This window comes from Saccostrea cucullata, unplaced genomic scaffold (assembly GCF_032062105.1).
Source record: "Saccostrea cucullata isolate Sc308-1 unplaced genomic scaffold, CSIRO_AGI_Scuc_v1 ctg330, whole genome shotgun sequence".
Classification (NCBI taxonomy): Eukaryota; Metazoa; Mollusca; class Bivalvia; order Ostreida; family Ostreidae; genus Saccostrea; species Saccostrea cuccullata.
Window position 1 is genome coordinate 244,255 of NW_026935947.1, and position 12,520 is coordinate 256,774.

General features: G+C 33.0%; 1 protein-coding gene across 16 annotated transcripts in view; it reads left to right on the top strand.

Moving 5' to 3' along the window:
- LOC134244326 (CAP-Gly domain-containing linker protein 1-like) overlaps positions 1-12,520 on the top strand; it is a 43,736-nt gene that overhangs the window by 11,882 nt on the left and 19,334 nt on the right. For 8 of the 16 annotated variants that reach the window (XM_062726586.1, XM_062726585.1, XM_062726588.1 and 5 more), the window contains 14 exons: positions 201-810; positions 1,029-1,284; positions 3,425-3,463; positions 5,177-5,236; positions 7,042-7,140; positions 7,518-7,663; positions 7,888-7,948; positions 8,040-8,144; positions 8,325-8,477; positions 8,968-9,084; positions 10,176-10,196; positions 11,449-11,506; positions 11,978-12,061; positions 12,276-12,343. In XM_062726586.1, coding sequence (XP_062582570.1) covers positions 201-810; positions 1,029-1,284; positions 3,425-3,463; positions 5,177-5,236; positions 7,042-7,140; positions 7,518-7,663; positions 7,888-7,948; positions 8,040-8,144; positions 8,325-8,477; positions 8,968-9,084; positions 10,176-10,196; positions 11,449-11,506; positions 11,978-12,061; positions 12,276-12,343 — 1,877 coding nt within the window. The remainder of the gene's footprint in view (positions 1-200; positions 811-1,028; positions 1,285-3,424; positions 3,464-5,176; positions 5,237-7,041; positions 7,141-7,517; positions 7,664-7,887; positions 7,949-8,039; positions 8,145-8,324; positions 8,478-8,967; positions 9,085-10,175; positions 10,197-11,448; positions 11,507-11,977; positions 12,062-12,275; positions 12,344-12,520) is intronic. The other 8 variants (XM_062726590.1, XM_062726589.1, XM_062726595.1 and 5 more) reach the window with 8 other exon arrangements.

The window sequence follows — 12,520 nt, forward strand, 5'->3', positions numbered from 1 at the left end:
ATTTTAAAACATTTTAAAAAGATTTCTTCTCATCTGCGATGTTATTAATACTTGATATAAAAGGAGATTTATATTTATTTACAATAATCTTAATTTATATTTATTGAACCAGCTTATTATTTTTTTTAGCTCATTTAAACATTCACAGTTGCTTTTGTTACCTCTTCTGTATTCAAATTACAAATGGTTGTCTGTTTAAGGTCCAGATGGCCTGCCTCCCCCTCCCCCTACTGACGACTTCATCATCGGAGACCGAGTTTGGGTCAGCGGGACAAAACCGGGTCACATTGCATACATCGGAGAGACCCAGTTTGCCACTGGAGAATGGGCCGGTGTTGTGTTAGATAACCCAGAGGGTAAAAATGACGGTTCAGTGCAAGGTGTCAGATACTTTCAATGTGAACCTAAAAGGGGGGTGTTTTCACGAATTTCAAAACTTTCAAGAACTCCGGGTATATCCTCAGAGACCCCTAAACCAGAAGATGCCATGTCAGAAACGGGGGGTTCAACCTCGGTGAAAGCCAACGGCACTTCTCATTTACCATCTAGTTTACGACCTACAACTCCTAAGCCACTCGCAGGGTCTAGGGCATTGTCAACATCTTCATCGAGTGTTAACAAGGCAGGGGTGTCCTCTACTCCGGCCACCAAAAAGCCTGGACTGAAAATCGGTGATCGAGTGTTAGTGAGTGGGACAAAAACAGGCACTCTGAGGTACATAGGAGCTACAGACTTTGCTAAAGGTGACTGGGCGGGAGTAGAACTGGACGAAAAACAAGGCAAAAATGATGGAGCAGTGTCTGGGAAAAGGTTTGAACTTCAAGATGAAAATAAGAAGTGCATTTCCTTTATCCTTTCTCGAGCTAATATTTTATTTTCTTTCTCATGAAGATGTTTTTTACAAAAAATCCGGCTTCAGATGATAAATCTCTCAGATTCATTGCATCATTGCTAATTGATATGGTACATGTTTGATTTTATTAAACAGTTTAATTCACAGCATCTTTATTTCGGAAATGTTTTTACAGATACTTTGAATGTCGTCCTATGTTTGGACTGTTTGCCCCAGTCCACAAGATCACGCGGCTGACCTCAGGTAACGTGACCTCCAGTATGTCAGCGTCAACGCCCAGTCCGCAGTCTCGCTCCCTGATGAACACCAGCCTGCGGATGTCACGGGAACGCAGCGGCAGCCAGGACTCCGTCAGTTCCATCAGCTCCACGGCATCCAGCGTCTCCCGCAGTCGGGTAAGGCTGGGTGTCAACTCCCTCAGCAGCAACCAGGTACATGCAGCTATACTGATGCTCTCAAAAGTTTCTCTCCACGCTTTCATTTAGCTCTTACAGGCTATTCCAAAAATAAAGTCACATTTTTGCACACGTTTTTTTAATGCAATTTCACTTTAAAGTTTCAAAGTTATATTTATTCAAGATTTTTCATTTTTGTATTTTTATTGTAAAACAACCAAGGTCAGCCTCACGATTCTCATGTTTCTCACACCAGCACTCCATATTTTCACATGTAACTTTAATCATTTCCATTAATAGTTTGTCAAAGTTCATGTACATTCCATATGACCTCAAAATACTACATAGAAGTCTTTAAAAGATAGTAATGTACATTGTGACAATGAACTATTTAGGAATCATGATAAATGAGGAGCATACTAATGCTAAAAACCAAAAAATTTTGTTAAAAAAAAAATTGGAATTTGGTAAATTGATCTTTTTCCTTGTTTCATACAGGGGCCATATTTGGTCTTTACTTAACCTATCGTAATTCTTTCTGTAACTGGAAAAAATCCTAATAGATATTTGTATGAATAACTGTTGATGGCTATTTATATAATTGATTTTATATGAAATGGTAACCTTAAAGTTTGATTTAAAATTTGAAGATAAATCTGAAAGTTGAATCTATACACATATCAGCATATATAAGGTTACTTGAACTTTGACAACATCAAGATTCATTTCATAATTATCATTCTTCTCCCAAAAATATTGACTTTGAAATATAATTTTGATGAAAAGTGGAGTGTTTTGTGAAATTCCAAAATCAAATGTCAATAGATTCATATGGGTTGAATTGAACACAATTTTTTCTTCTGAAACTGAGGACATATATGTATTATACAGCTCTAAAATGGAATGAAATGACATATACCATATAATGCTTCATAATAACTCTTCATGTAGACCTAACTGTCTTGCATGTTTTATAACTGTCGTGTTCAATCTTTCATTTCATTCTTATCAAAAATTAGTCTAGGATATTAGTTTGCATGAAGTTTAGAAAATTGATGCAATATATATGGTAGGTAATTCAAAAGTGTCCAATAGCACTATCATTGCAAACACTGTCCTAGTCAGGATAAATTTTTGATATTGCTCAGGCCTATTGGGCTTGCTTGGCATTTAAAGCTTATAGGGAATTGATTCAGATTCTGATTTTTTTCTCATGGTTTACTGAGAAATGAATTAAGATTTTCTGTTGTCAAAGTGTAGTGTAAATGGAAGAATATTGTTTGAAAGAAATTTCAAGTCAAATCTAAGTCTAAATATCTTCTTAGGAAGAGCATTCTACATGTGGTAACTCTGATATTTTCAGTTGAATCTCTTGCATAAAAAGGTTGGTTAGTCCTTTATTGCACAGTTTAGTCACTGGATGATGTGCCCACATTTTGGGGGTTTCATTTCTTCAAAATGTGAACTAAAATCAAAGAATTAAACTAATAATTTCCAATTAATATTCATTATTTTATTTTAATTTCGTGTGTGTTGGTCCTGAAGCTGACCTTGATTTATTATTGTTTCTCACTTATTGTGTGTTTATATGATAAATTATTAAAATATTTGTGCTGAATTTGCACTCATTAAAAATTAAATTGAAAATTAGTTTGCATTGGTAAGCTGCATGCGCTGTTGCCTGACCTTTGTGATTTTCAGCAACTTTCACTTTTAAACACTTTTTCTACTTTCTCTTTCTAAAAATATATATACATATTATAAAGTGTTATTTTCTGAGAATGCTTATCTCGACATTTGTATTAAAACATATATTTATGAATACAATTGTTTACCATTTGTCATAATAAATATTTTTTTAATGTAATGTGTATGAAATAAAAATGAATGATTAAAACTTTCCTTCCCACAAAAACTAGATGTATAGTGTACTATAATAATGCTAAGAAAATCTAATTTCTTTTGAATGTCCTTTACAATGTACAATTTACTTTATACTAAACTCTAGAAGATAAATATTAGCTGTTCTCATGTCAATTTCCTTAGCATGTCACATGCCTTGAGCATTTCTTTTGTGCATTGTTGTGCATTATAAGTACTTTTTCATTGTTGTGAAGCAGACACAAGTTTGTTGTTGTTTTCATTTGCCATAAAAGCGTGATTTTATTTGATACAGCTACCTTTACTCAAGGCTCGCAAACTGCAGTTGTCACCGGTAAAAAAAGATTTTGTTTCAATTTACTGAAGCTATTGGCAAAGCATTTTCTTTGGCAATATGCATGCATTCCTTTTGGAATCTGTCAAAGGACGTAGTTCAAATGCAAAATTTGGCTCCTAGCTATGATGATGGCCTGCATTTTAAAGCTCCTTGTGATTTGGGTACTTGATGGTGATATTACTCAATGGTTTGAAAAAACGGTCAATTGTTTTATTTTGCAATATAGGCCTATTTCATGATAAAATAATAGAAAATGACATTTTAGTGTGTTGTTCTGAAATATGAAGTTGAAAATTATTTAATGTTATATACATATTTTGCATTTTTTAATCCCCAAAAAGAGAAACATATACTAATATAAATTACACAGAGAATATGAATTACACAAGAAAAAAGATATAATGCTTATAACACTATTACTTGGAAATATAGCCCCACCCCACCTAAAACCAAAATATGACAATTTACTCTTGCAAAAGGTGAGTTAACCTGATCAACCTTCAAAGAACTAGATACTTTCCTGTACAGTTTTGGCCTGAAAATTAGATCTAACTTGCTATTTGTGAAAGCTTTCTTCTGCTTTTATAATGCTGTGTATATGCTTGTAATTTATTGCAGCAGCATTATTCTGTAAATATCCAATTTGAAACTCTGACATATATAATCATATCTGTTCAATATAGTCACTTTTGAAGAAAAAAATACACTTTTTTTTTTTTAAAGAAATTCCTTCTCAGGGGTGACTGCTCATGAAAGTTTATGTGGGAGGGGGTTGTATATCAACAGGGATTTTAAAGTTCTAGATGTTTTTATAGTCAATTAGTGAAGATCGATGCAGATGATTTGATAAGAATCTTGATTTGGTTGAACTGTGATTTTATTGGTTAATTGTAGTGAGCAGACTCCTCTTGTAATACATTGTACATATATACAGACAAACCTTGATTACCTGCCCCTGTTCCTGCTGCATGCCTTTTATATTCGGCTTGGTATGCATGCAGCCAATGCATGGGTTTTAGTTTTAATAATGATATTTTAACAAATAGATTTAATAAAATCGTATATTCAACATTTTATGGTCGATCATATAAGCACAGTGGTGTGGGAAAAGAAATTTTAAAGTAATATATACCTGGTATATTTGTCTAATTAATTCTTAGACGTAATTTCATGCAGTAGCTCTTTTAATGTAAAACATATATATTCATATATAAAAGTATATTATAGTATACATTCACAGTGTATAATATTTTGTATGCTTATATGATGATTTATATATGCTAATGACACAATAACAAAGGGGTGATGCAGACAGGCTGAGAATTCAATTTTTTTCTAAAAGGGCTCCATTTATCTAGGCATTGGTGCCCAGTTTGTGTTTACATATATGTGTATTAATGCCTTGTAATGGTACTATGGTAAGGTAAATCTTTAAAGGGGACACACTTTTGATTATGAATTACCAATTATTATGTGATACTATCATACTAAACAGGAGATTTGGCATATCAAAAGTCAAAATTAAGGCTTAACACTATACAAAATTGGCTAACATTAACACACAAGAATTTAAAGGAGCTGTCTGTCATCACCTTTAATTTAGCCTATTAGTGTTGTGTAAAATTTCATATGTATTGTATGTGTGATCTAATGATACTAATAAGACTTATAAGCAAGGGGGATAATCTTTGGTGTACCATTAACACACAGGCCAAAACCAGCCAACGACCTAGTTCTCTAAACCTGACCGCCACCACTCAGGCCCTACAGGTAAGTCTACCTGCTTACAAGATTTATTTACACCCCCCCCCCCCTCCTCCCATTTTACAAAGAAAAATTTCAATTTATCCCCCTTCCCTGAAAATTCATCTTTACGTTCTTGGGTTATTTTTCCTCGTTTTTCCTGTTCAGGGGTAAATTTAATGGTGATTGGTGTTTATATTCCATACTTTGAAGTACAAATCATAATGACTTGTTATAAAAAAAATAGAAATAACTATCCCCGATTCACGAAAAAAAACCTTGTAAAATCGAACTGAAAAGTGATTCAAAATTTTGGTCACAAGGAGGATTGAATCCAGGTCGCCAATGTGAATGCGCTTTTTTCTCTTTTACCCACAACGCGCAAACCATTAAGCCACTGGGAGTACTGCTCTACATATACTTGTGTATACTTTTGCAATGGTACACCTGTCTACGAATCAGAAATGGCGGGGCACTTTTCATAATTTTGCGCCAAACGCCACGAGTAAATATTTGTGATCTATTAAATAAGTTTTTAGCTTCAATGAAATAAAACGTTCTTATCGCCTTTATTTTATTTCAACGTTAAGAAAGTATATTTAACACATTGTACACATAACATATCGTACCCAGCCCAGTTACACTAAAGCAGTGAAACGGAAATAAAGTTTTAAGATTGACACTGAATTGCAACGTACTACTACGTGAAAGTCCACGTAGTTTTTCACATTTCATGTATTTTTATGTCAGAATGGTTTAATTAAACGCTCAGCTGCCCCCATTAACCCCTATTCGCGAAATGGCTGACAGAGACAGCCGCCATCTTGGGCCTGCTTCAGATTTTCAAATATTAATATCTAGAGGATCAACCAATATTTAAACAATTTATATAGTAAGCATCAATAGAAGTGTCTCTATTAATATTCCAAAAATAAATGAAAAATATTGAAAAACAAAGAAAGTTGAAAATTTGGACTTTTTGAATTGGCTTCCGGTAGCGACAGGGATGACGACGAACGAAAAGTTGCGTCCTGGAAATTATTGATCATCATCTATAAACTCTGAAAGTTTCACATTGATATCTTTTACCGTTTTTGAGTTTAATCGTGGACAAAATGTCGTTTTAAAATCAGGAAAATGGTCCAAAACTTGGCACCAGAGAGGAATTTCCAAAAACTGTCTTGGAACTTTCAAGAGTATCTTACAACACATCTTTCCTGAAAATTTCATGTAATTCTATCCAGTAGTTGTCGAGAAATCGTGTCAGAAAAATAATAATAATAATAATAATAATAAGAAACAGTACAATAACTTTTTACTTAATGATTTTCAGTGTATAGAGGTATTGGTAAATAAATATCCCAGTCATGCAAGGATGCAGTTAATGTTTTGTCAACTTGTAGAAATAAAGAATTCATGATACTTTTTACAAGACTTGGGCAGATTTTGAGGACAGTAATAACTTAGAAATTCATTAGTTGATATATAGGCTTTTTATCTTCTCATTATCCATGTATTTGAAATAAACTATTGATTACTTTTCATTTGCTTTTGGGGTACAGTATATTACAGAAACTCCCCAGCATTTGTTATCAGATTAACTTTTAAGAATTCCTTAATAACAATTTTTTCTGGTATTGGGAACTTCACATCTTCATAACTTTCTTTTTGGGATTTGGGATTTTTAACCCTAAATTCTAATGTTAATATTTTTATTTTGGTTTGTTTTCATATTTTAATCTCATATATTTACACATTGTTTACTGCTTTGTTTGAAGTGATTTTGTGATATTAACACGGCTTCTTTCTTCCTCTTGCACGCCTGTCTCTAGAAAGCACTGAAGGAGAAAGAGGAGCACATTGAACAGCTGTTAAAGGAACGAGACCTCGAGAGGGCAGAGGTGGCCCGGGCAGCCGCACAAGTCGACGAGGTGCACCCTCTTAAATTATCTCCCATCGTACAATAGTCATAGCAGGTCTTCACAATGCCAGCAGTGTAAAATTAGGGTTTAAATTGTATAAAGGTTACCAGTACCTATATATAAACCAAAACTAAAAATAGATGTGTAAAGTTGCATTGCACATTTTCTGTTTTCTCATAGTTTCTAAAATTTTCATTTAGTACATCATGAAGTCCATCAATTTATACCTGCATCACAAAAAGCTATTGAAGCATTACCTTGAATCATAAGAGTTACAACCTGATGTACCTGTGAATAAGGTTGATTTACATGTATATAGAAGATAGTGCATAAATATGTTAAACATAGCTCATTTCCTTGATGTAGAGATTGTTTTTTTATGCTAGGCTGAAGGACAGCTGGCCAGTATGAGGAGCGAGCAGGATCGGTTCCGTGACAACACAGAGGAAGTCCTCGAGCGGCTGAGGACAAAAGTGGAGGAGCTAGAGAAGGAGAGGACTGACCTCAACTGTAAACTGGAGGATGAACGCAGGTAAGATGTTGTCCTCAAAAACCATAACTATTTATCTCTGTCTTGTTTCAATAAAGTTGAATTTTTTGTTTGGAAATATCTGAATACACGTGTTTCAGGGAGATTAAAAATAAGTAATATATTGAAAAAATGTTATTATGGTATAGGTTTACACTTTATTTGGTGCCAAATTTGGTGGTTAAACTTGTTTAATTTTCTGATCAATTTGTCTTTAAAATATACAGGAAAGTAGAAGATCTTCAATTTCAAATTGAAGAGGAAGCTATATCAAAGGATGATTTAGAGGTGAGATGTTATATTTATGTTAAAAAAATATATGCAGTGCTATTTAAGTGTTGTGGCCTCAATAATTGAGAGGTTATCCACTCTTTTCCAGTCACGAACGGAAGTAGATGAAGAAAAATTAAGAAGTATAGAAAAAGAGATGAAGAAAGAAAAAGAAAGGGCTGATAGGAACGAACAAGAATTTTTCACACTAAAGGTAGAATATTAAAATTTACTTTCACCATGCACTCAACATTGAAACATTTTAAACAAAATGCTCTACCTTTACATATTGAAAGGAAAATGCTAAAGAGGTATTGAACTAATTAATTTATTCCCAATCAAAAAAATTTAAAAGAGAACTGTACAAAGAATAAAAGAAATAATTCTACTCCAGGCAATGCTGAAAGACCAGACAGATCGACTGACGTCCACAGAAGAGATGAACATGTCTTACCTTGACCAGATAGAGGAACTCACCCACAAACTATCACAAGCTGAATCCAAAGTCAAGAGCTTCGAATCGTCACGATTAGAGGAGGGAGCCAAGGTGGAGCATTTAGGCTTTTGCTATTCATTTTAATCTTTCTCTAATAATGAGTGAAGGGTAAAGTCTTGTGTGTTTTTGTTGTAGGGATATTTCTCTTGTGTGTTTCTGTGAAAAGTTAGGAGTTTTATTGAGAAGTATTGAAACATATATTAGAAAATTTTCTTGGCATCTGTATATGACTATATGTACATACAATATAGGTTGAAAAGCTTTTTTATTTAGAAACTTTTTGCAATGTAGTAAAGAGCAATGAATGGTTATTTCTGCAGAATTTGTTGAATTAAAATAGCATTATGATACTCTTTGAGCCAGCTTGAAATATTTTCTTGAATGCAATTTTATATTTTTTTCAGAAATTCATTTTCTTTTTATATTCTTTTGTGTCTTGACTCAGTGCACATGATTTCTTGATGTGATGAAACTGAAAACTGAATGTTTTTTCTTCTTTCTCTGCTTTTATATTTTCTTCATCAACTCTGCACCTTTTCAGGCCAGTCAAGTAAGCATAGAGTTGGTGGAGAAATCTAACCGACTTATGGAACTAGAAGACATTCTCTCGACTCGTGATAAAGAAATTAAAGATCTTCACTCCAAACTGCATGAAGTGGTATGTATGCTGCCTGTGCAGCATAGCAGCAAAAGCATGATTCTAGCACAGAGTCATTTTCCTCCCATTCTATTCAGTGTGTGAAATTCAAGCATTTGTATCATATGCATTTTTCATAGCTTTACAGTAGACATGCAGTTTATATCATGTGTGTTTGATACTATATCCCACAATTAAAACTTTTAAGGCTATTGCTTAGAAATTGATGATTTTTTAGATGTTTATATGATAAACTGAGCATCTCTAGTAATTGACTGTAGTAAATATGGCTGCTAATAATCGCACCTTGAATCAAGCTTAAAAATGACACAGTTGTGATTTTTACGTACATGTATCTTAATTGATTCTTCATAACATAGAGTAGTTGCTTTATGAAAGACATACTTTACTTTCACATACATGCATTAAAAACTGCAGAATTTTTAATATCAAGATTGAAAAAATTATAGAATAACTCTGAAAGGAAATGTGATTATCGAAAATTATTTTCACCTTAATGTTTCATTTCATAGCATTAAATCATTTTCCATGAAAATATGTATGCTGAAAAAATTTTGCAAGGAAAAAACTAATTCACTTTTTTTCAAACTTTTTAAAAAAACTTTTTTTCTGCACAAATTTCTCTGTAGAGGATCACGATTCTGAATTGATCTTTTTTCTGTAGAAAATTGGTCTTTGTCGGCTGGAACTGTTGTTTGGTTGCGGTGATTTGTAAATTTATATAAAACTTGTAAGTGAAGGACAGACTACGTCACTCTTTTTGCTGTATATCTATAGTTGCACGAGCTTGGCTTGGCTTTTTTCTGACATGCATGCAGAAATGGAATGATTTGGCACTGACATTACCAGATTTATACAGATTGTGGAGTTGATTTTTCCCCCTTTTTTATGCAGGGTGATTTGATGACTAGACCATGATTAGAAATTTATTATTTTTACATGTATATGTATGACCTTTTTATGTGACTTAGCTTACTGTAGAATTTTTTTTTTTTTTGTTTACACATGGTAGATTTTTAAGTTGCGTAAAACCTCAGAAAAATTACACCTGAAATAGAATTTGTATGCTTACAGTATGTTTCCTTTTGAAGGTGATTTGTCTCGAAGCTCAGGTAAACAAAAATATCTTGAATGGATCGGACAATCCTTTCTTATCCTACTGAATTCTACCTGTTTTTATCTCATAGACAAAAAGACATAGAATTCAATTTTGCATGCATTTTCCCAGGCCACTAAATTGAGGGCATTTTTCTCTGCCGAAAAATTTGAAGAAATCCAAGTTATATTGACAGATTGAAGTGAAATTTTAAAATTTTTGCCGTGTCTTTGTCAGCAGTGTCTGTTGTGTTGCAGTGGACAGATAGAAGCTTGATCCTCCCCTGAAAATCACTAATCCCTTGCACAATTAAACAAGAAAATATGCCACAGAGCACTTAGTCACATTGTAACTAATATGTATATTTTATTAGATTTTGATATTATACCGGTATAACTTAAAATTTACTTATCTCTGTCCAGGTTTACTCAAATGTACCAAATGAATTTAGGAAAAACTCACATTAGTATTCCTATAGAAAAAGCATGACCTTCCAACCTATTTACACGTATAGTGCTTTGATGCATTTTGCTTCTTTTCCTTCTTTGGAATGTCTGTAATGAATGAAATGTATGACATACCTTTCCCCAAGTAAAATAATATAACTCCCTGTATTCCTTAATCTTATATAATGAAGTGATTGTTCTTTCAGAATGGTGGCAGTGTGGGTTAAATATGAAGTTCTGAATTGTTTTGTATGTGGTTTTGTTGTGGTAAATTGGTGATTTTTCAAATATAGGGTGACTTTTGGTGTGATTCTTTTCTTTTTATGCCTCCACTTGAAAAGTGGGAGGGGTATATAGTGATTAGGGTGTCCAATGAAATGCCCTTCAGTCTGTTTGTACATTCATTAGTTGTGGGGGTATAGCCATAGAGTGGAGAGGGGGTATCCTTTTGTGAACTCATTGCTCACACTATCTCTAGTTCTATTTGTAATAATTAATAATTATAAACAAAATACAGATAATTTCAAAGCATGGTTAGTACTAAATGTAGTAGTGCTTTAATGCTGGAGAAGGTTTTAATTTTATTTTTCACACTTAACAACACCATGACACATATATTTTCATTTTTCTAAAATTGTTTGCTATTAATTGACATTGCTAATAGTAATTGTATACTGTAGAGTAACAATCAGTCTGTGTATGATGAGACTTTAAAAAAAAAATGACTGGTGTATTCTGTCCTTCTCTTGGAAAGTCTCTAGAAGTCGGATGTAAAATTCATCATGGTTTGCTATACAGATTTGAAAATTTGTTCTGTTTCAGCGTGATGAATTAAGTGCCAATCAAGGGAAAAAACAAAAGATGCAAGAAACTGTAAATAGTAAGTAAAGAACTGTTGGTTTGATTAGTTTTGCTGTGTACAGCACTACAGGATCTTCTGATAATTATTTTCCCTTGGAAATACTTCCATGTCTATAAAGCAAATTTGTGAGTTATGCCTTTAGGTCTTTTGGTTTCTTTGATTATGTTATAAAATTTGTATTAGTCTAAATCAAGGAAAATCAATGATAGAAATTAATTGGTTCATTTTTAGGGTATTTAGATTTAGAAATAAATAAAAATGGCACCTACATTTTTTTAGATGTATATTTTGTATTGGAAAAGAAGGTATAATGGATATCGGCCAGGAAAGCTCAGTGGAGAATCTTTAATTACTAGCAATACAGGGGGGCCTGAGTTTGATTCCTGGTCCAGCCATACATTGTCTTCCTTTATATCCAAATATTGGTTAGGTCCTTTCAATAAATAAATAAATTTTGTAAATTTATTTGTTGACAATTTTTTTTTCCAGATTTAACAAAACAATTATCAGATAGAGATGAGGCTTCTAATCAGCTTAGCACAGAGTTACAGAACCTGAAATCGCAGCTCAGTGGTTTGTACCTTGTTGTCTATCATTCAAACAAACAAATAAATAGCGATAAAAATAAACAAATAAAATTTAATTTATAATGATATTAAGGTTTAGCAAAAAAAAAAAAAAAAAGTAGCACAGCTGTGTTTTCTTGTCCTTATCTTTAATTTAGTAATTTTGAAAATAAAGGCATAATCAAGAAATGAATAAAGAGATTATAATTATTTTTCTGTAGAATTGCAGAGAAAATTGGATTCTAGTGAGGAGAAGAACAACCAGATAACTGAAGAGAAAATGAAACTGGTAAGTATGTGTGCACTAAAAAATGTCATGGGGCTCTGTTCGCTACACTAGTCATACCTAGGTCCATATTTCATGTGTATTCATAAGACTCCTTCATTGATGTTTTTGAAAATAAGAACAGGTTCATTAGGGATGTTTTAATGTCTTTACATTTGTTTCTATGCGGCATGGTCATTC